The 24,932-nt window shown below is 38.2% G+C and overlaps 1 protein-coding gene across 1 annotated transcript in view; it reads right to left on the minus strand.

Moving 5' to 3' along the window:
- tnmd (tenomodulin) overlaps positions 1-17,691 on the minus strand; it is a 55,629-nt gene extending 37,938 nt beyond the window's left edge. The window contains exons 1-2 of the mRNA XM_084132457.1: positions 17,556-17,691; positions 13,557-13,697 (exon numbers count right to left, since the gene is read on the minus strand). Of these exons, the coding sequence (XP_083988583.1) occupies positions 13,557-13,697; positions 17,556-17,603 (189 nt within the window). The 5' untranslated portion in view covers positions 17,604-17,691. The remainder of the gene's footprint in view (positions 1-13,556; positions 13,698-17,555) is intronic.
- Between the last annotated feature and the right edge of the window lie 7,241 nt (positions 17,692-24,932).

Consider the following 24,932-nt stretch of genomic DNA (forward strand, 5'->3'; position numbering starts at 1 on the left):
TATATCACATATATATTTATACGGAATGGTGATGTTACGGTATTTGGTCTTGGCGGAATATATCTGCTACGCTGTTGCTGCTGCAGAGCAAGTACCGATACTTGCTACTGCCAGACAGGGGCGTAGAATTTAGTAGGGACGCTAGGGACGTGTCCCTACCAATATTCAGTGACACTGATATGTCCCTATCAATAATTTCGATCAAAACTTAAAATATATTTATATATAACCACTGTTGTCCGGTTGTGTCTTGTGGTTTTTATGTATTAGGCTTATTTTATTTAATCAGGAAACATCTTATTTAGGCCTAGATTAAAATCTCTTACAAGAGCGTTCTGAGAAAAATGCGCAATTCATGGTAACGTTACACAAACGGTTAATATATCTGAGTCCCGCCTGCTAACACACATCGCTAAACTGATTGGCTTTGTTTTTTATATCTAACTTGTGAGAGGCTCTGGTGTGGAGCGGTAAATAATGCTCCTCCGAAGGAAACCTAGATGCGGTAAGCTAGGGAGAAATCAACAGTTCTGTGCACAAAAATGCGGGACAAATCAGTTTTGTATTACAATCGCGGGATTACAATCGTGAGAGAGAGAGAGATTGTGTATGCTTAAGTGTGTGTGTGTAACACTACATTATAGGGACAAAATGTCACCACAAAGATGGCAATATCTAAAATACTTGTCCTTGTGGGGATTTATTTATTTATTTTTGGAAAACAGATGAAAATGTAAAAATGCAGAAAGTTTTCTGTGATAGGCAGGGTTAGTGTAGGGGGCTATAATATACCGTTTGTACAGTATAAAATCATTATGTCTGTAAAAAGTCCCCATAAAACATAAAAACACAACATTGCTTGGTCTTGTTGAAATGAGAGGAATGTTTGATGAAGTTGAAACCCTTGTCATCCCAGTCTCATCAGCTGAGACTGAAAGAAGTTTCAGTGCTCTTAGGACACTGAAAACATGGCTCAGAACAATGGCACAAGTGATACTTATTGCTGTGTGTTATGTCCAACAGGACAAACTGGACATTATTGATGTGAAACAAATATGCCAACAGTTCATTTCTGTAAGTTCACTTTTAAATGAAAATTCTGTCATAATTTACTCTCCCTCAAGTTGTTTCAAACCTGTATGCATTTCTTTCTTCTGCTGAACACAAAAGAAGATATTTTGAAGAATGTCGGTAACCTAGTATTGAGGGGTTTTTTTTCTACTATGGAAGTCAATGGGGTCCATCAACTGCCTGGTTACCGACATTCTTCAAAATATCTTCTTTTGTGTTCAGAAGAATAAAGAAATTCATACAGGTTTAAAACAACTTGAGGGAGAGTAAATGATGACAGAATGTTCATTTTTGGGTGAACTGTCCCTTTAATGACAGATTCAGGGTATGTCCCTGTCCCCACCAATTTCAAAATCAAACCTACGCCCTTGCTGCCAGACATACTGTGCTGTGAGCATGTAAGACATGCTGCTGCTGCACGTACAGTATAACGTACATGAAATAACCCACATAGCAGATCTATACAGGTGGAGCTGGGGAAGATGGAGAGTTTCTGAAAGCGCGCTGCTGACTGTTAATAACAAACAATGGCAAGTATTTGAATGTTGGCTGCTGATGCTACAGTGACCAATCAGCTGTGCTAGGTACATAACGATGTGATCGCTAACAAAGTAAGTTAAGGATCAACCTGCATCATCTAGAGTTTCATGACTTTGTATATATATATGTACACACACACACACACACACACACACACACACACTGGAGTCTCCAAGTGTCTTTTTTTGGAAAGACGCCTAAATTTACCTTGAAAAACGCTTGCAGTTTTGTTATAGTCACCCTTCAATCTGGTTTACTTTGCTAGAAATAGCAAATGATGACAAAATGAACGTTAAACAAGATAAATGGTGTATGCTTAATTTCACAATGGCCCTCATTTATCAAAAGTGCGTACACCAAATTTCCAGCGTACACCTGGCGTACACCCAAAACCACGGTGACTTTGAGATTTATCAATATGGACGTTGGCGTACAGCACGCTCAAATCCTACGCCAACTCAGGAGGTGGTGTACGCACGTTTTGAGTTAGTGTGGAAATGCGCAGAAAAACAATTCCTAACACCACAAAACCCACTGACAAACTAAAAGATATGATATATTATGACCCACTGTAAAAAAAACACACCAATATATTAATTATAAACTTCAGTGTTTATTTTTGTGCAACATGGACTTAAATGTTTAATTTGTGTGACTTTACCAAAGCATTTGATTTGTAGGCATATGTATTCCTTCAGTTGCGAGCCTGTGCGCTTTAACTGACGTTTCAAGCCTTGTTTATACTTTCGCCTGGCTCCGCAGCGCGAGTCTCCGCAGACTGCGCGCGCACCTCCCCAAACGGACGAGTTATACTCTATACTCGACGCGCTCGCCATCGTACTATTCTTTGAAACGATGGTTAGGCCAGGGTTAGGCCCGGCAGGTGCGCACGGACTGGGTTCAGTAATGAAAGGCTTTCAATGACCAAAACATAATTCAGACTGACAAAATAAAAATGACATTCTTCTTCTTTTAAATAATAATAATAATAATAATAATAATAATAATACAAATAATAATAATAACGGCATTCTTCTAAATAACAATAAGCGTCATTAATAATAAAAATCATAATAATAAGAAGAAGAATATTACAAATTGTCATGCAATTATTAATGTGAATGAATGGTACTCCACATCACATCATCATCACTATTGTACACCCCAATACATGTGAGGTGATACGAAATTAAATGCTAATTGTTTCAAAACACCCGCTGTAAAATAATGCATTGTGATAGGTCATTTGCTCATCCAAGTTTCTCTTCTTTGCCGTCTTCCGTGTGTCCATGGCGTAAAATGAGGGCGTGGGGGAAGCGGAGACTTGAATATATAGGGGCGTGTTATTCTAATGACGATCGTTTTCAGCCGCGGCATTTATCAAAGGCAGGTATTGCGTACACCAGGGATAGGCAACTCCGGTCCTGGAGGGCCACTGTCCTGCAGAGTTTAGCTTCAGCCCTGATAAAAACTCACCTGCCTGTATCTATCTAGTAATCCTGAAAACACTGATTGCCTTGTTCAGGTGTGTTTAATTAGGGTTGGAGCTAAACTCTGCAGGACAGTGGCCCTCCAGGACCGGAGTTGCCTATCCCTGGCGTACACCTTGATTTCAAAGGTACGCACAGCTTTATAAATCAGGCGGTGAGAGGAGTGTAAGCATAATCTTACGCCAACATATACGCCTGTTTCTACGCAAGAATGATAAATGAGGGCCAATAAGTGTACGATTAATCGCACAAAAGGGTAAAATAATAAAATCATTAAAACTAATAAATAAATTTTAAATAAATATATGTAAATATAATACATGTAAAGTAAATTAATTCATAATAAAATAATATATATGTTTGTTATTTGCACAAATCTGATATTTCTGCCAAAAGTGTACAGTAGTTTCTAAAGTTAATGTTAGCAAAATTAAAGGCATTTCTTTATTGATGCATGTATTTAGTAAAACATGGTCTAAGTAGTACTTGATCTTCATGATCGAATACACAACTGGAAAAGCATGATGCATCCATAAATGTTCTCCCCTTTCATTTGTGTGTTTTATCTTTCAGTAAAAGCAGTGATTTTTAGTATAACGTGTCACAGCCCTCCCCGGGCATTAATCATGAAGTGTTTCTTGCATTTTTTTCTCGGTATTTGCTCGCACCTCAGTTTAGCAGCTAGTTTTTTCCGGTATAATGCAGAGCAAGTTGGTTCACAAAGTCTTCCACTTACTGAGGATTTCAAGTGGATAAGGAAGCAGAGAGCTCTCTGAATGTCACTTTATCACATATAGCACATGTAGCTAATGTATTATACATGCATGCAGCTATTTTTCACATTCCCAATGCAATCAGATATCTTTTAATGTTTCATCATTTTGCCTCATTAAAATCTGTAAATGACATGCCCAGTTATTAAATGATGAGGAGTTTCAAAGCTTATTGAAAATAAGCTAATACTCTCAGCCAGGCTTTCTGGGGAGCCGTATTCAGTATTAACCTTGGCTTGCGGAATACATCTGTGTTTACTGCAAATAGCGACACTGTTTGAGGGTTTTTTAAATGACTTTCTTTCAGGAGCTAAATTGACTTGATTTCGCTGTCTACCGTCAATGCCTCTATAAGCAGAGAGCAAAATTATAGACCTAGGTGTAGTGCATGAGCGAATCAACACCTCATGTTTACTCTTCTTACAAACTTTGGCTGTGTCATTAGTAGATGAATGAGCTTGACATTGCTGATCAAAATCATTTCAAATTCCAGAAGCTTGTTGAAAATATCTGCAAGGTCATTGGTGCTATTCAATGTACCTCATCTTTGCTGTTCTGCAAATCTAATTTTCCCTTCACCGGAAGCTCAGTGGTGAGGAGTTAGATAAAAGATTGACATATTTAATTGAACCTGTAATGTGCTAATCAAGCTTTTTGTGCATTTTGACTCCTTTATGTAGCTTATTAGGATGCAAACATGCATGCACTTAACAGTATGTGTTATTTGTGTTTTCTGGAGCGATTTATCTGTTTTGATGAGATGCCATACCTATTGCTTGATTTTATTTATCAATTGCAGAAAAAATAACATTACAATGTCCAGAAATCAATTTCAGTAGTAGATACATTGAGTTTAATTTGTTTAACGTGGTCTCGCATAGCCAGACCTTTAGCTTGACAGCAGAAGGTCTGGACTTCATAGCAATTTCACTGGCCAAGAACCACCCAGAGGCCGTCTGACTGACATGTTAAGCAACCAATCACAGTTCTTTTTGTCCCGAGTCATGTTTAGGGGTGTACAAATTTAACTTTGATGTCCCTTACAATAACAGACTGGTGTGTAAAACTCTTGGATGCATTTTAAAAAGTCTATACTGTGAATTTTACACACAAATCCAGCGTTTACCTTATTACCATCTGAATTATATAACAATAAGGCTATCCATCTCATAGTGAAAAGCTTGCATTGATTGTAACCATGTCGCCTACCAACATTTTATTAACAGTAGAAGTGAAATCTTACTGTACTTATTGAAATCTGGGTACCGTCTTACATTTTAAAATCAGAAGTTTGGCCCTGTCAGCGTGGCACGCAAACATGAGTCACGTGGCTCTTATACGGTAAGCTTTTCTTTGACTTTGCGTTTTTAAGATTGTCTTTTTGCGCTTGCGCTCTTCTAACATTACACTTTGACACACTGTATTTCTTGGCACACACGTTTTACATGTATTTGGCACCACCTATTGTTGCGGGTGTATTATTGACATGTAAAAGTCTAGACCCTGAATATAAGACAAACCCGTTTTTTCAGATGTATTTCTAAGATTTCTTATTCTGAACAATACAGTAGTTGATACTTATAAGCGCTCATTGCCACAGTTGTAAACATGACAGCGTTCTTCTTCCATGAGGGGGTTTGGCATCACGGCATCTTTGTTTCCAGGCGGACCATTAAAGAACGCAATACACACGTCTCCCAGACATCATGTAGAATTCAACCAATCAGATGACGACTTCGAAAATCCTAAAGTGTTTCCAGTTAAATGTACCACATGCATCAGATGTTCAGCCAGCAGTCTGTGAGTGTGACGGCAGTGTGAGGCAGAGACTATATTAATGTGATAGTTTCATTCCTACATCTACATTGTCCCTTCATTCCTACATCTACATCTACAGCAACGAACGCTCAGCATGGTTTAAAAAACAACACATTTCATGGCCAGATCGACTCTTATTAAACAAATGAACTAAAGGAATGCTCTGCTAGTCAAATGGAGATGTTTCATGTGTATTAGGTATATCCATGCAGCGAGATGTTTCAAAAAGTGGTAGGGACAATATCAACCCTGGCAAAAAGTGGTGTCCCACCCGCAAATTCCGCCTATGGGTAAACATCGCTGGTGGGGTTGTCTTCGAAACAAGCTGAACATATTCCCATTTCTTTAAACATTAAACTAAAATGAAAGTAGTTCATTGTTATGTGATAGACAGTCGCTTCTTGTTTTCTGTTTCATTTAAAAACTGTGGCAGATTGCCTCATATACAACATGTTGAAGAGATAAATTATGCACTGATCAATTTCAAGGTGTCTGTTGGTGAGATTGTTGCTATGTCAAGTGAAAAGCTTGCAATGTGATGTTTTATTTACACACTTCTATTTGATGCCCTTTGTTAATGTCAGTTTTGTTTTTTTGGGTGTCATGTAAATGCTTCATGCTTTCAACAGGTCATGAAAAATCCATTATTTGCCAGCATTATGAACATTTTCTTATGCTATAATTTCGATGTTGACGATTTGAAGACATGACTCTAACAACACGTCAACCCTCGACCAGTATGAAGGTCAATACTTTGCAAGCATTGCCTCTCTCATTGGAAATCATTCAGCTCCCACTAGGAGATGCCAATCATCTTTGTGTTTAATATTTTATCACTGAATCGAGCAGGATCCCCCCAAAGGGCTGTTAACACTGAATGACTAACAAAAGCACATCTGCTGAGGTATTCTGGGAAACTACCTTTGATAACTGCCACGTTTAAGCAACAAAACAAAACAATGTCATCACATTGATTGGTGACTGAGTCCATTTTTAAGCTGGTTATATTGATATAATTCAGAAACCGATCTAACATCAGAAAGGGAATTTCGCCTCAACTGCTGGCCACAATTTAACTCCATATCTGGCTGACAGATTTAACCCTTAATCCATTTGAAATAATGAGGCACATTCCGTGGATCTGGGTGGTGTTAAGAGTGGTTTCAGGAAAGTTAATCTGATGAAATTTCTTTCTCTTGTTAGAGAGCTGTGTGGCAGGACTAGTTCTTGGCACCCTGTGTAGAATCGAAACAGGATGTGAAAGCTCAATCAGAATCTAAATTGTGGAAGAGAAAGAGAACTGATCTCTGTTCTGTTCTCTGATTTTCAGGGGAACAGGGTCTTGATGGGAAAGAGGAAGAGGCAATGGAGGGTAAGGGAAATGGGCAGCACACGTCCATAATGAAGTGGAGAATATTTTATGTGTTGCTTGCAAAGACCAGTAACGTCACTGTAAATGTGTACTTCCAGAATCTCTGTTTGTCTATCTAAAGTACTATTTGAGTTTTCTTAAAATTTCTAAATTTTACTGATGTTAATATGACTTTGCTGTGGAGCTGCTGGCAGTTCAGCTGTTGCCAGAGCAACGAATGACCACGACATCATGACAATTTCTCTGTTGGGAGCATGTGAAATTGGTGTGAATCATAATAAAGAACAAGAAAATGTACAGTGAATTATATGCATCTGATAACATTTCGTAAATTAATATAAACCCATTTAATTATTTAAATTGTTAGTCCACTTGAAATTTAAAGCTAAATTTGAATTAAATAATAGGAAGAGTAATTTACTGAATTGTATTTCAGAGAAAGTCAAGGAATTGCATTCTGGGAAATAAAGTCTCTCTCTCGCTCTCTGAAAGGCGTATGAAGCTTCAGACTTAAGGAGTTGTCAAGCCAACATTCAAAGTTGGTTTTCACAAACATTGCTATTTTAGTTAAAATGACAATTTCTTTGAATTTCAATACTAACATTCAAATTCAAATTACAATTCTCCATCCTGTTTTCTACCTCAATTCGACTAACTGGCACACAACCACATTTGTTGTTTAAAGTCAAGCTGTTGACTGTCCTTTTTGTTTATAAACTAGATGTACCGCAGGGCGGTACAAAATATGACCGCCGCTCAGGCCTGCACTGGCTTTCCACAAAAATAAATGACGTGGAGCAATTTGGCTGTATTGCGTGTTTATGTATATACCTAAAAAAAGTAGTAGTATGTGCATGTCTGTCTGTGTGTGTGTGTATGTGTTTGTGTATGTGTGTGTCTGTGTGTGTGCGTGTCTGTGCGTGTATGTGTGCGTGCGTACATGTGTGTGCGCGTGTGTGTTTGTGTGTGTGTGTCTGTGCATGTGGATTTGTATGTGTGTGTATGGGTGTGTGTCTGTGCGTGTGGATGTCAGTGTGTGTGCATGCTTGCGTTTGTTTGTATTCCTGCATGTGTGTGTGTGACAGTATCATCCTAAACCAGCAACCCTTCGCTCAACACCACCATCTACAGGCCGATGAGTGTACAGTCACTAAATGTGCACATAAATGAATTTATTTTATACCCCCCCATGGATGAAATTCTACGAAACTTAGCATACCCCCAGAGGATGTCAAGTTAATCATACACATGAAATATGGTGCAGTTCTGAACATCTCAACTGAAGATAGGGGCGATTAAAGCAGAATAATATTGCATTTTAATTTTTTATGGGAGGGGCGCAAATCACAAATGAGTGATTATGGGCTAGGTTGATGTGGGCCCTTAAGAGCAACATACCATAAAAATTTCTTCATCCTCGGTGCCACGGTTCAGGTAGTTATTTAGGAAAAACTGCATTTTTTGGGTTTGGGGGGGCCCAGCGCGGGGGGGGAGTGGCCCCCTGGGACCAAACGAAATTTTTCTGTAAAAGTCTAGTGGGGCTACATGCCCACCAAATTTCATGTTCCCCGGTGTTTCGGTGTCCCTGGTATTGTTGACGAAAAAATTCAGTAGATGACGAAAAAAAAAAAAAAAAAAACTTTGACAATCGATTATGGGCTAGGTTGATGTGGGCCCTTAAGACCAACATACCATAAAAATTTCTTCATCCTCGGTGGCACGGTTCAGGTAGTTATTTAGGAAAAACTGCATTTTTTGGGTTTGGGGGGGCCCAGCGCGGGGGGGGGAGTGGCCCCCGGGGACCAAACGAAATTTTTCCGAAAAAGTCTAGTGGGGCTACATGCCCACCAAATTTCATGTTCCCCGGTTTTTCGGTGTCCCTGGTATCGTTGACGAAAAATTCAGTAGATGACGGGGAAAAAAAAAAAAAAAAACTTTGACAATCCCTATATGACCGCTTTCGCTAGCTACGCTAGCGGCGGTCATAATTAATGGGATTTTATGGATTTAGGTGAAGAAAGTGTACACATAATACATTTTGGTCTGTACCATGAAGAGAAAACTGATTCAACTATATAAACTATATATTTTCTGAAATCGTAGACTCTCAGGATGTGATCTAACATGGCATGAAACATGTCCCACCCACCTCATTAGTATACTGCCCAAGCATAACACATTGGGTATTGGAAAATCGGGTATATGGCTGATACCTAAAAAAAGTAGTATTATGTGCATGTCTGTGTGTGTGTGTGTGTGTATGTGTTTGTGTGTGTGTTTGTGCGTGTGGATGTCAGTGTGTGTGCATGCTTGCGTTTGTTTGTATTCCTGCATGTGTGTGTGTGACATTATCATCCTAAACCAGCAACCCTTCGCTCAACAGCACCATCTACAGGCCGATGAGTGTACAGTCACTAAATGTGCACATAAATGAATTTACTTTATACCCCCCCCATGGATGAAATTCTACGAAACTTAGCATACCCCCAGAGGATGTTAAGTTAATCATACACATGAAATATGGTGCAGTTCTGAACATCTCAACTGAAGATAGGGGCGATTAAAGCAGAATAATATTGCATTTTAATTTTTTATGGGAGGGGCGCAAATCACAAATGACTGATTATGGGCTAGGTTGATGTGGGCCCTTAAGAGCAACATACCATCAAAATTTCTTCATCCTCGGTGCCACGGTTCAGGTAGTTATTTAGGAAAAACTGCATTTTTTGGGTTTGGGGGGGCCCAGCGCGGGGGGGGAGGGGCCCCCGGGGACCAAACGAAATTTTTCCGTAAAAGTCTAGTGGGGCTACATGCCCACCAAATTTCATGACACCCGGTGTTTCGGTGTCCCTGGTATCGTTGACGAAAAATTCAGATGACGAAAAAAAAAAAAAAAAAAACCTTTGACAATCGATTATGGGCTAGGTTGATGTGGGCCCTTAAGACCAACATACCATAAAAATGTCTTCATCCTCGGTGCCATGGTTCAGGTAGTTATTTAGGAAAAACTGCATTTTTTGGGTTTGGGGGGGCCCAGCGCGGGGGGGGGAGTGGCCCCCGGGGACCAAACGAAATTTTTCCGTAAAAGTCTAGTGGGGATACATGCCCACCAAATTTCATGTTCCCCGGTGTTTCGGTGTCCCTGGTATCGTTGACGAAAAATTCACGGGGGCCCCAGCGCGGGGGGGGGGAGTGGCCCCCGGGGACCAAATGAAATTTTTCCGTAAAAGTCTAGTAGACCAACATACCATAAAAAATTCTTCATCCTCGGTGCCACGGTTCAGGTAGTTATTTAGGAAAAACTGCATTTTTTTGGGTTTGGGGGGGCCCAGCGCGGGGGGGGAGTGGCCCCCGGGGACCAAACGAAATTTTTCCGTAAAAGTCTAGTGGGGCTACATGCCCACCAAATTTCATGTTCCCCGGTGTTTCGGTGTCCCTGGTATCGTTGACGGAAAATTCAGTAAGGTGACGAAAAAAAAAAAAAAAAAAACTTTGACAATCCCTATATGACCGCTTTTGCTAGCTACGCTAGCGGCGGTCATAATTAACAGTTATTCTAATATGATTTTTTGTTTTTGCTTTATAAATTAGAATTTTGTCTGTTCTTGCTTGTCTTTGTCTATGAGGTCATTGTTCCTGATATAACATGTCAAAAAACATAACATAAAAATAGCTAGACTTATTACCTTTGCACAGGCTCTCTGTTCATAATAATTAATAGGAATCCTGGGGAGCACCTGAAAACATATAAAACACTTCTACAAGCATTCACAGTCCACCTGAGAGCCCCTGACTGTGTCGAGCGGACGTGTCATGTGTCCCTGCCTCTCCTTTACAAGGGAACAGTTTGCTTCAGCCAGGTGGAGGTCAGAGACTATTGCGTAAGCCCAGTAAAAATACAAGCTCATTAGTGAATAAATGAGTCTGATGAGTAAAATAAAAGAAAATTGCATACCCGAAAGCACCACCCGTATGGAGGTGCTTCCAAAGGCAGCTGCACGGATTGGCCAGTCCGCTTCATTGCTGAAATTATTCTCCCCCAAGATCCGAAGACCTGGGGATTTTCCATGTAGAGAGAGAAGGGGGGCACAAAGATTTGGGCTATTTTAGGACCGCTTTCAGAAAGCCGACAGTGCCACCATCATGCCTTTCTGGAGTCTATCCATCTTTTCTTGTGAAGGAACCAACACGCATCCTGATTTTGCCGAATTAGACGTGTTCCTGGGTCAACATATTTTGTTGATCCTTGAACAACATTCCTGGCGAAAATTTTGTCCTAACCCTTTTTCCTACCCCCAAACATAACCCTACATATAAGTTATCCCTAAAATCAGAGGGAAATGATATAGAATGTGATATAGAAGCACCTAACCCAGGTTGTAAGCCTAAATTTGACTTAAACTTTAAACTTGTCTCTCAAATCTGATTGGTTGATTGAAATGTTGTTCCAGGATCAACAGAGATGTTCATCCAGGAAAATGTCACACCTGGTGAAATCAGGCTCTGCAACCAACACAACAGTCCAAAAAAAAAACAAAAAAAAAACAGGTTGCTGTACATGGCTAGTAAACAAAGCTGCTCAGTGGGGGGTCGTTCTTTGCCCGGCACCTGCCACTATTACTGGAGAGCAGGTGCAACTGTGTTCATTAAGATACACATCAGGACACAGAAGTCCTTAAGAGGTGGTTGGGGGCACATTTTGCGAGGCTGGCTTGCAAACACAACATAGCAACAAGGTGAGCGAAGTAATTTCAGCTTGAATAATGGGGGGCGTCTCGTGAGCCTGACAGACGTGTGCGGCGAAGGCAATTTCACAGCCCCTCTCCGCCGCTGTTCGTGTGATCTATTCGAGGTGTTCTTCGACACTGCGATCAATATGACAGACGCCTGTGGTTCAGGCCTGATAAGGGAGCCTGAAAGTATTCGGCTTGGCTGCTGCACGCGTGTCTGTCAACCACGGTTCCTTAAGAGACAACAGGCTTTCAGAAAGGTCAGAAAAATTGATGACATCAGTTTACTGCAGCAGATGTTTTTAAAAAAGTGCAGCAGTGCTACTATATGTGTCATTTTAAAGGCAATTGCTTTAAATTCAGTTCTATTAGGTGATATGACAGGCATCTAATCCCACAGGAACCAAGAGAACAATAATTAGGACATAAAAAACATGATGGCGCCATTGGACAACATGCAGCCCCTCTTAAACACATAGTAGCGTAGAGAATGATGGCTAACTCTTTATCTTCCCGGGGCTTCTGTAACAACATATGTTTGTAAGTAATTAAAAGAAGTTCCCAAGTGGTTACCATGTCATATTGAAATACAATATGGAGAGCAAATTACCTTTCTACAACAGTTTATGCAGAGCTAGACACAGGAGACCGCTTTGCCTCTCCCTGCTGCCACATGGAGGGATTGGCAAAGACAATCTCCTGCTCTATCGATGTATTGACTTCTAATTAGTTTGTCAGGAGCTGTTCCTTTTAAGAGCATGGGAATAATTGATGATGTCTTATCTAGCAAAATAAGGAAAGCGAGAAACATTTCATATTTCATCAAGTCTAAATAAGGGGAGGCGTGGCTTATGAAATATGCAGTGTTGGTTTGAAATATTCATATCTAAGCTGCAGAATTGTGATGCCCGGAGCTGCAATAGTTGCACATTCAGGTTTCATTGTTGATGTCAGCACCTGAGGCATACTGTGTGTACACACACACACACACACACACACATATTTACCCCTGACTGCTGTTGAGAAGAGACCCCCGAACAGTTAGGCCTATCATTGTGTTTTAAAGCACCATTATATTGCTCGTTGCTGGATATCAGTGACTACACGGGCCTTTAGTTAGCCGACCGCAGCAGTTTGAGAGTGTGAGCACTCTACAGCCCAGACTTCCAGTGTCATTAAGCCCATTACATGCCCTGTGAGAATCTTCACTGGTTCTGCTGCTCAAACTGATGACTCCTCAAGCTGGAGCATGAAATATCTGATGCAGAAATTAGACTGGAGCTTTAGTAGATGTGCTAAAAGAATTGGCTGTTAAACGAGTAACATCCTCTGGGAGAATTTATGCATAACGTAGTATACCGAAGCATAAGGTTTGCGTATCTGTTGACACTCGGTATCGGTATTGTCAATTACTTACATGCTGACCATTTCGGAGAATCAACAAGAATTGGGAAATTTTAATGTTTAATATCTATGTTTTGCAGTTCTGATTATTGTTGCAATCTTATTATGTAAAACGTAATATGTATTTATCTATTCATTCTGGCATTTTCTCCAACTCTGTGATGCTATTGTTTATGCCAAGGAAATCAAGATTGGATTCAGTCAGTTCCAAGAATACTAAACAGTGTGTGCAGATGTTTCTGTGTCTTTCATTTCCATTCCACGATTGTTATTCTAATCATTTCCTAATTAGTCCACAGCCATGCACCATTCTCAGTAATATCTCTTGGTCTGCACAATAGATTTGGATTTCTCTTACCTTCCCAGGGTTTGGGCTCCATATATATCTCAGACTGAAGATACAGAGGGCCAGTATCAGGAATACAACACTCAGAATGATGGCTGCACACTGGTAAGAGTGATACCTGGCCTTTCTTTCCCTCTCTTTCCCCAGCTCAACCTATAAAAACATTCACATTTATATGATGTGATTCCACGTAAAGGTTTCACACGTTCAATGTATTGCACCACAGTGCTCAACTGAGAAATAAATAATCACAAGGGCAATTTGAATTCTTCCGGGATGTAGAACAAAAGGTCACATTTATTAAAATTGTCCCAAATTAAAAGTTCGTCTGTTCGATTAAATTCCCAGAGCTTATGGCCGCAAATTAATAAAGAAAGGCTTTTGTTCCGGCTGAGTTCCAGGAGGGAGAGTCTAAAAGCTTACTATTCACAGTAGTGTGCTCCACTATCTCTCAGGACATGGCCAATCAGAATTATGAAATATGGAGGAACAAGCTTCAATTAGCAAATGTCTCTAGCCGAAACAGAAGCTTAAAGAACAGAAATAGCAGTGGTGACCATGTGCGGTTCTAAGCTCAGTGTATATTCAGAGCGTAGGCCTATAGCCCAGACCTCTATCAATGTGCATGGTTTCATTTTTTGAAATATTGAATAATGCACTTTATTATAATAAAACTGTTTAAATGTTTCACAACTTTAAAATGCAGTTTTCTTCCCTTTCATCTTTTTACGATCCGATCTTCGGTTTCACTTTCTTTTTTTCACTTTCTTTTGATGGTCCCTTTAACACATGGACCTACATAACTCTTATTAGAGTGTCAGTAGAGTATTAGTACTAGACTGGTAGGGTTAGGGTTAGAATAAGTTGACGTACTTGCAAAGTTAATTATAGTCAGTAGAATGTCTGCTGGAGGAGCATCATAATAAAGAGTTAGCAGATATTAAGCAGACAGCCTACTAATAATGAGAGTTAGTTGACATGTAGTTGCAAAGTTACTTATAGTCAAAAGAAAGTTCAAAAGGGATCATCAAAATAAAGTGTTACCCGATCTTCATTAGCATTTTTGTGTTGAGTCGGCATGTGTTGTTTATGAGTTCTATAAAAATATAGTTGCTGTATTATCAATGTATGTTCTGCTTTGTTTTCAGAGTTATGTCTCTAAAATATTCTCTACTTTGACAAGATATCTGGCTGGACCAAAGTCAACGCAGTTTTCTCTGATTACTTAAAAAAAAGTGGCGTCATAATTTCTTTCGCTTTGTGGCAGAATAAATAACAAAATGCGGCAGACTTTATGCAAAACAGTCAAAATGTGGCTTGCAAGACCACATTTGATTTATAGAGCAGCCTGCAGCTCTGAATAATTTTATTTGTGACAAAATTTGTGACAAAATGATAAAAATCATTCGGGGCTGAAGTCCCAGAAGCCCGCCCATGGTGGTGACTACTATGATTGTACTTTATCTCACAGTTTGAGACATAGGAATCAGACCATATACATATATGTATACACACTGGCTTTCAAAATAGATTTTCTTGAAAAGTATGCACAATTAGAAATGCGCTGAATAAGACATTTTCACATCGAATTTGTCATGAGAACCCTGTTAAAAAAAATCAAGGCTTAAGCCCTCTCACTACACATGACGGGAAACATGAGGACAAACAATTAGAGAAGCCTAAAATTCCTCTGAAGAAGAATTTTCCCTTGCATGAAGCAAAAATATGAATAGAGATAGTGCTGAAATCCAGAGGTTGCATAAGCAGTGGAAACTTGACTGGAGGACAACGTTCCATCTGCTCGGAATATAAATGGCTCTGAAAATATACAGACGGCTGCCAGCAAAACAGTATTAAACCGGTTTAAGGTTAAGAATCAGCGAGGCAATTCTGCTGTAGCGGGATTGAGTGCGAGTCTACGGTGAAGAAGGGAGCCGAGGGCCCCCTGCTGATGAGAGAGAGAGAGTGAGGAAGGGCGAAGAGGAGAAAGAGAGAGGCAAAGCGGGAGGGAGGGATCGAGAAAAGAGGCTGAGAGATGAGAGAGGACATGTGGAGGGAGAGAGAGAAAAAGAGAGAAGGAAGGAAAACAGACAAGGTTGCACTAAAACAATTTTCACCTGAAAGGATAAACCGAGCAGAATCCCCCTCTAATCTGTCTGTTATTTCACATCATTGATGGCGATAGAGGTCTTTCTTCTTAAAAGAAATTGCACACTGTTGTACAATTGCACAAATCTATATTTATCATCACTGGCTCTATGCTAGTCCGAAAGTGTATATTAATCATTTTGTTGTTACATTCTTTTTTCTATAAGAAATCCACCCACTTGATTTTCAGCAAAGCAGACATATGTACGGTGGCCGAGAGAGCTCAACGCGCTGCAACTGAAGAAAACACATGCAAATAGAAAAACACCTGCAAATTAAGAAAACATCTTCATCTGTTTCACAACACATGTGTGCTCCAAATACTCACAACACAACCAAATACAGAAACGCGCTGCAAAAGTTCACAACACAACCAAATACAGAAACGCGCTGCAAATAAAACAATGTTGTTTCCGGGGAACCCAATAAGTGACGAACCCGGCTAGGACGTGCTTACAGCTGTCTACTTTTATTATTATTTAATTTTTTTTGCAAAACATACAGAGATGACACGTTTATGACATACAACTTTGTATACAATATACAAAATGTATTTACAATATGTTCAATGTCATAAGAATACTAAAAAGAACAATGAGCTGAAGACTAAAATAAATAAATAAATAAATAAAAAAAAGATAGAGAAAAAGAACATGAGGGAAAGACATTAATCTATACATCAGTTACATTGTACACATTTTGTCATGTTATGTTAAAATAAGTTTCATAAGAAATGTTAGCTAGGGTCCAAATATGAGACGGCAAGTTTTAAAGTTGAGACACTCACACACAGATAGAACGCATATTTTAAAAACTTTGTTGTATAAAATGTATATTTATTTGCAACAGTTATGTTAACAGCAATAATACTATATTTCTGGTAAGAACAGCTATTCAGCTGATGGACACGCGCTGCATTGTCATGGGAACATCCCAGGTGAAAATAATGAGGAAATTACGTTTTCTTTCGTTGCTCCCTTCATCAACATAATGGCACACAAGTGCTCCGCTCCCTCCAAAGTGCCCAATTCAAGGGCTCTGCTGTCTGCCCTTTTAAGAGAGTAGGGCATAGGTAAAGCTCACGAGCAATAAGCACGTCCCAGCCGTCCGTCCGTCACTTATTGGGTTCCCCGGAAACATTTCCGTTGTGTTCTGTCCTATTTGCAGCGCGTTTCTGTATTTGTTTGTGTTGTGAACTTTTGCAGCGCGTTTCTGTATTTGGTTGTGTTGTGAACTTTTGCAGCGCGTTTCTGTATTTGGTTGTGTTGTGAGTATTTGGAGCACACATGTGTTGTGAAACTGATGAAGATGTTTTCTTAATTTGCGGGTGTTTTTTCTATTTGCATGTGTTTTCTTCACGTTGAGCTCTCTCGGCCACCGTACATATGATTACATATACAATGTTGAGAAAATGATCTTGATTGCTTAATTATAAGTCATGTGGAATAATTTGCACAGTAGTAAACGTCTAGCCATACAGCGAGCCACTCAACTGGAGAAAAGGAAGAAAACAAGTCAGAAAACTAAACACTCAAAAAGCCTTGCAGTCAGAAATTATTAACATTTCATCCAACCTGAAATTCACATCACAACCTTTAAAAGCGCAATTTAACACAAATTAAAAATTCATTTGAGATCTCCCACTCACAAATGATCTTTACTAAACATTTTAAGTGTTTCGAGAAATGTATATATAGTATAAATTTAGTTTAGTGTATACATTAAAGAGAGAATCATTATTCCGTCTGAATATTGTTTCCTATAGAACATTGCGTTCGATTTTTTTCTTTGAGATTTTAGAAAAAATGTAGAAGAAAAAAAATCTAAATTTATATAGCATATAAATGCACATGAAATACTCACATCTTTGCAAAGGACTTGTTGACTGCTGAAGTAAGGGTTATTCTCCATAACTGTAGCTGGAGCAAAGATTATCTCCTCTGGAAACCTTCTTCCACCCAGAAGTCCCTCTTACTGAAATCCAAAGAGCCAAACTTTTCATTCCATTGGTAATTTGGGAGCCTGTTCAAGAGGGAGGGTTCCTCTTTCAGATGGGATGGAACAACTTTAACTACTGTGGTTAGTCAAAGCAGATGTCCTGAAATTCATCTTTAAATGAGATGTGAGCTGCCGTGAGCAGCTTTTTTTCCCCACTTTTCTTCTTTAGTGCCATTTAGTCAGGCGACACATTTTACAGTCTATATAGTTACTGATAATTAGCTATAGGCTACTTGGCAATCATTATTTAGTAGGCAACACAATCACATCTGGAAATGTCTAAGAGGGTTTCAAGTTTACAAAGACGAGAAAAACAGAGTTAAGCTCAGCAAAAGATTGCACTCTGCTTTCCTCGATTTTAACGAACTTTCCAAGCCCACATTTTGAATTTGTAACCATATTTAATAATTCATTCTAAAACAGGATAGGCCTACTTATTAAATGTAAGCACAAGTATCAAAAGCATGACGTTTTTCTTATGATCAGAATGTTGACTAACAAACTTGAGTCAAAGAAAGTTTACGCAATATCCCTGTAAGAGAGCGATTCGTTTATTGATCTGTATCACTGAGGCCTGTGGATAATGGATAAAAGCTGTGATATTTATAACCTATAGCTTCTGTGATAACACTTCTCAACAGCAAAGGCGACCTAAATCATTTTGAAGAGAACATAAAAATGACCACTTGCCTTCACTAGGAGCACAATTCTCACAAGTTACACAGCAAGACCTTCCCTTACAGAAATCGCAGTCGACTTCAAAATGTGAGCAGAGATTTGAGGTGCTTGCAAACACTAGAGTTTTAGGTTAATATTTGTACATATTGGTACTGAGTTTGTCATCCAGGTTCTCTGCAACCAGCTTGACTAAATCTTTAAAATTGCACTGGCATTTCCATTTTGCATAATTCATCTGTAAATCTGTTTCAACAGAAGAGTGGAGCACCCATCGACAGCCATTCCAACCCAGCAGCACTCGGGACAGCAGAGGGAGGCTTTCTGAGCCATAAAAATAAAACATAAACAACACTTCAAAGCACTGAATGACATTGGAAGGCCAAAGAAAACAATGAAAAATTCAGCCAGTTCAGAAGATGAAACCAGCCACTATATACAGAGTGGGGTGACATACCAATTATTTCTGATTAAGAAGAAAAAGGGTGACTTAGGCTACTTTGCATTTCTCATGTCCAATCAGACAAATAAGGCATAACTGTGAACCTAACACTTTCATTTCACCAAGGTTTTCACCTTGATGTGCATTAATGCTATTTTTCAAGATATCATCACTATATCCATTGTTGTTTCATGCACTGTTACTTGAACCGCAGTCTTGAGTTGTTAATTAATAGGATCGCAGACACAACCACGCTTTTTCTGAGAAATCCGTCAGCTACTTGCCATCTGCAAACACATGCTTGTCGATGCCAGACATTATTATCCTTCTATGCTAACTTAAGTTCCTCCCAGAACTCTGTTGACTTCAAAAATTTTCTCCATGCTAAAAAAAAAATGTTTACTTAAACTTGAATCACAAACAGGTTGTCCATGTCTGATTGTACTGTAAATGGAGTTTCAGTTGCTTATGATGAAGCTTTGCTCTCCTACTCAACTTCATGTAACACAAAAGCCTCCTCTTCTCATCTTCTCTTTTCTATTGCCAAGGCTGCCTCTGTCAAAGATTCACAAAAAACACCCACACACACTGCCAACAGAGACTACACTGTAAAAAATAAAATCTTTAGAAAAACGGTCAATGACTGTCAGCTACGGCTGCCAAAAAAAAAACGTAAGAATAAAGTAAAATATGAATAAACTAATTTAAATAAAGTGGAACAAACTTTTACAGAAATTTTCCTTAAATTTTCAGAAAAACACTGTTATTTTACAGCTATTTCCTGAATTATTACGATCAAACACCTTCATTGTAAAAACAAACAAACATAAAAAACGGTCAAATGACCGTCAGCAATGGCTGCCATACAAAAACCGTAAAATGAATGTAAAATATCCTAATTTAGAGTGCAAAAGACTTTTACAGAAATCTTCATTATTATTTTTTCCACAGAAACAGTTATTTCACATATATTTCCTGAATTTTTACCAACAAACACACTCACTGAAAAAAAGTGAATTTCTTGCAGTTGACTACATGAATGATTTACTGTGACTATACGTCATTGCATGAGCAACTACACAGTTACTGTCTGTTAAATAAAGCAACATGCAGCATATCATCAGTGTTTCTCTGCTCATGCTGGACTGAAGCACAGGCTCTACTCTTCAGCACAATGGTGACCCACAAAACAGACAATACAGAAACACTTTAAATCCCAACAGAACATTAAACACTAACAGATCTCTCAAGATCTCAGCATCTTCACTTATTACAATCCAGACTTTATTTATTTCATACTGACTGTCTTATTGAGAATTAACAGGTTTAGAAGTTGATGTTTTATTGAAAAAAATGAAGTTTGATGTCACCATTTTGGTGATCAGTGTTTGCTTCAATTTTAACATTAGTTTTTCTCTGGCTGCTGCTGAAACTGTGTGTCTCTGATACATATTTGTTATGGCAGGAATATTATTTGTAATTTTACAGAGTTTTGAGTACAATTTAAAATTAAAGAAAATGAATGTCAAAAAATCAGTTATTTTCTGTAAAATTAGGATTTAAAAAAAATATAAAAAATTTACAGTGTACGAGAGCCTGCTGTTTCACAAAAGTGAACCTATTAACCACAGAATACATTTAGCTGTGTTCCTCTGTATGCAGGAGAGGAAAAGAAACATATTTCAATCGCCTATGTGACCATGAATCTGACGAGCAGTGATAGCAAATGTGTTTTATATTGCCCATTTTAGCACACAAGCCTGAATATTACAATTTTATTTCAGATGAAAGCATTGACAAAGCTAGATTAACCAATCTTTCACTAACCTACTCAATAAAGGCATTCAGATGGAGAAAGTATTTTTAAAATTGAATTAATTGGCATTAAAGCACACTGATCTTTTTAATGGAGCTCTATAATTCATATTTCTCCATTATATTCCTCGATGCTCAAGACGAAACATAGACCTGAGAGATGAATAAAGGTGCAGGCTGTCCCCGAGGCCTGCTAATTGTATTAGATTTCTTAGAGCAAGCAAAGTGAGTCAATAAATATTTGAGGGATAACACGGACTCAGTCTCAATGGAGACCCTTTGAACCGGCATGCTGGAAAGCAAATAAATAGAGTCAAGGATTACAGTGTTGCAAATCTCAAAGTTAGAGCAATCGTCTCCCGCTCCTACCTTCAGGGAAGAAAGCTGTGCGCTGTGGGATTTTTGCAATTTCTTGCATGGTGGGACAGGTGTATTTACTTTGGTAATTGTATTCCTTTTCCCAATTCATAATGTGATTAAATATTAATGCTATTCAGAGCACCAGAAAAAGCAGATCTCAGAAATTATCTAGGAAGCAATAATGCAAAACCTTTTTCTCACAAGTCTTTGCAAGTCTTCTTTATGATTTGAAAGTGCTTTCCAGCAATCTAGATATAGCAGCAATTTGTTTTTGTCTGTCTATCATGTAGGTTTGCAAAGGTGGTATATCACATAAAATGGAAAGAAAATAACAGCTTTGACATTTTATCTCCATGGACCCTCAGTGCAATCACAAACTACTATAAATGTTTTCCCCAAATGTGCCTTATAAAGGTGCCATCACAAATCAATAGGAGTGCTAATTGTACTTGTACAAACACAAAATACAGTATATAGAGGCTATGGGCCAATTTTAAAGTATTCTCATAGCTGGATTAGCCCAGAAACTGAATTATTCATTAAATCTTTTTTTATTACCCTTTTTTTTTTTTTTTTTTTTTTTTTTTTTTGAGGAGGGTTAACTTTTACTGCAATACACCCATAATTTAATGTCACTTAAAAATGAGTGATGGTAATTTGGTCGTTTTAATTAGGGATGTAGTTCATAATAGAAAAATGAGTTTTATCTCACCTGCCTTACTATGTCCTGAGAAGTTCTCACTGCTTAACTGTTAGGACAGCATGTTCTCAGCTCCGGCGTAGAAGAGTACATTTTTATTTTAAGGTCAATAAACTGGTTTGAATTACTCTAAGGATTTAAACATAATTTATTTTAAACAGTTCTATAGTCAATATAAGACAATTAGACAAAAGTGGGAATAGAATCAGACCCATAATATATTTTAAATATATTAAATATTTGCTAAAATAGGCTACTGCATATTTATTTGATATTTTCTAAATATATTTATACTTTCCAGTTGTTTTGTCCATTTACCCAAATTCTGGAAAATGTTGTCAGTTGAAATTCAAAATGTTTTATATTAAAAAAAATTGTTCAGGGATAAAACAAGGATTTGTTTTCATAACTCACAGCCATGACATTCATTTTATGGTAATGAAAAGACTTATGAAGTCTGGAATTAGCAATCACATTTTGTATGCTCTACCACACTGATGAGAGTCTAAATATTAAATACGTCTTTTCTACATGACCAGTGTCCAGAGGTCACAGCAAATGTCCAAGCCCTTGTAGTTATGGCTCCTCATGCCGAGCGCTGCGGGATCCAGGAAGAAATCCAAACTCTCACTGCCTTCACTATCAACACCCCACCCTGCCCTTAGGCCAGGCACCAGATTTTTCATGTCAGCTGGCACACACCTTCGTCTCATAAGTAGGTGTTTGACTTTCACAAGTCTCTCTCCATCCTGGCAAATAGACTCTTTGCCAAGGTTGCCATATCCTTGGACGGTGTGGATGTCAGTTATACATGCAGATTTCTTCTGCTACACATGGTAGAAATTCCCATTTGGCTTCTATAGATGAATGTCTAATACAAGATGTTTATGTCAAGAAGAAAGTCATATACATCTGGGATGGCATGAAGGAGAGTAAATGATGAGAGAATGTGGAATATTATTGGGTTTTGGGTGGACTATCCTTGCACTGCTTGTGTCCAGTCACTGCTTTGTTACTTTGGTACTGCAACAGGAACTGCTCAAAGAATTATTGCAACATTTAAAATGTATATGAATTTTTAAAATGTATTCTGTATTTGTAATTGTGCATTTTGTATAGTAATGTATATCATGAGAATACTGTGCATTACGTGTATATTATGCAGTTAATGTTTTGTGGATTCTGGTCTTTCCTGTCACAACATAATTGCATCCAAGACCTTCACTCTGATACTTGTGTATATATGCTTTAGTGACAATAAAGAATGCAAATTTATTTGAATTCATATTTTCAATTAGCCTACATTAATTTAACTGGTTGTATAAGTCACGATTGAAACGGTTGATGATTGTTAAAATATATTTACAATTTTAAATGTTAGCAGATAGTGTTAATTAAATGAAATAACTAAATACAATTATCAATTTTTAAAAAATGGCAACAAGAACATTCTTTGTGTGACATATGTAATGCAATGCCCTTTGAGGTCTGTATCTGACAGCAGGCCACGACTGTAATTTTCATTTTGTTTAAATTCCTCTTATTTAAGTGATCATTAATTTTGATGGTGTAAACGTAGGCTATATCATGCTAACAGTGAGTAGTGTGATGGCCATGGTTGCCAACCTTGATTACTTGGTTGAAGTTTGACTTTCTTGACGGCTGAATATATCACACACGTTTGCTAGTATTCTCTTTAAATTGTAACAGCTGAACCTAATCAGAGCCTAACATGCAAAATAATCATCAGGAATAAACAAATATTCTCAGAAAACATTGGACACTACAATATTTTAAGTATTATATACAGTACTTTAATGTGCAATTACACCTGAATAGACTGAATAGATCTCTTGTGCTCCTAAAAAGCTTCTGCCAACTAAGTAGTAGCAGCAGATAAATACAGATAAAATTAAAAAACAAACATAACTTAATATCACTAAAATGAAATAGAAAGCTGCGATTACAGACGCTCACATCCACACATAAACACACCACTGACGTCTTCACTTCCAGGTCACGAAGCTATCAATCAAAAGCTCAGTAACCAATGAAAAGTTGAAACACACTGCTACTAGCCCCGCCCCCACGAGAGAAATGTGTCAGAACGGCGAACGAAAACTCTGGGAATGTAAACGAAAACTTCAGAAGCGTAAATGAAAACTCTGGAAGCGCATTTGTAAGTTCAGATCAGCGATTGAAATATGAAAAATAGTTAGCAAAACATGCAGTGAATTAAAAACGAAGTCAAAAAATTTGCCTGCGATTTATTCTTTTTCAGTTTTAGAGATAATTTATTTAGTTTCAATTTATATTTTCATTAGTTTCTTGAAAAGCTACGTTCATTTTTATTAGTTTATTGAGGCAAAAGTCTAATATAAATCTAAAGGCTTTACTTATTCTAAGAGTAAAAAATACAAAAGTACAAAGTGTGCCGATGGAGCAACAGGGCGAGCTGACATTTAACAGACACTTTTCAAACTACTGCGGTGGAGCCCTGCGCTTCAGCCAATAACAGACACGTCTGAAGCGCGTCAGCCAATCAAAAACTTCCATTTCAGATGGGGGAGGGGCGTGCGGGCGTTCAAATCGCCGCTTTCTTTGACATTCATTGACTGGCGCTCCTGTTTTGAATTGGTATCGCTAAAGTTTCAATATTTTAGTGAATGAAAGTGAACTATGCTCATATTCTGATTTTAAATTGAAATGCTTCATATCATAGATATTACCAGAGCAGTGAGCAGTTGAAGTAAATAGAAAACTCGACTCAAGGATGCAGTTATTGTATGGATGGAGCAAGAACGATGTAAGTGTCTGCATGCACTCAGTTGAGTTTAATGCTTTAGCTTGCCCTCTAAATGTACGAAGCAAACTTTGTTCGAAGCTGAAATAACCTCAACATTAGCAACAGCAGTGAAATAAGATCGAATGACCTAAAAGTAAGTGTAGCTCATTGTTATAGCAACAGTGGGCTTCTGCTCTGGAACATTTTCGGTAGAAAAACAGAGATTTTCTGTCTCTAGACAGAAATGGCATTTTATTTAACATGTTAACCCGTAACATTACCCTGTTTTACTGGCACTTTTTTTATTTGTACTATTTTAATCCATCATTTCTTTAATTGGCATCTGACTTACCATTCTTTGCTTTTGCCCTTATTAAAATAATCTTACAAGGACTTACTTTTCAAAATTAGCAATAAAACAATCGCTCTTGGCAACAGGGATCTGATACAGGCTATGTTCATTAG

Source organism: Abramis brama, assembly GCF_963993115.1.
Source record: "Abramis brama genome assembly, chromosome: 13".
Lineage (NCBI taxonomy): Eukaryota > Metazoa > Chordata > Actinopteri > Cypriniformes > Leuciscidae > Abramis > Abramis brama.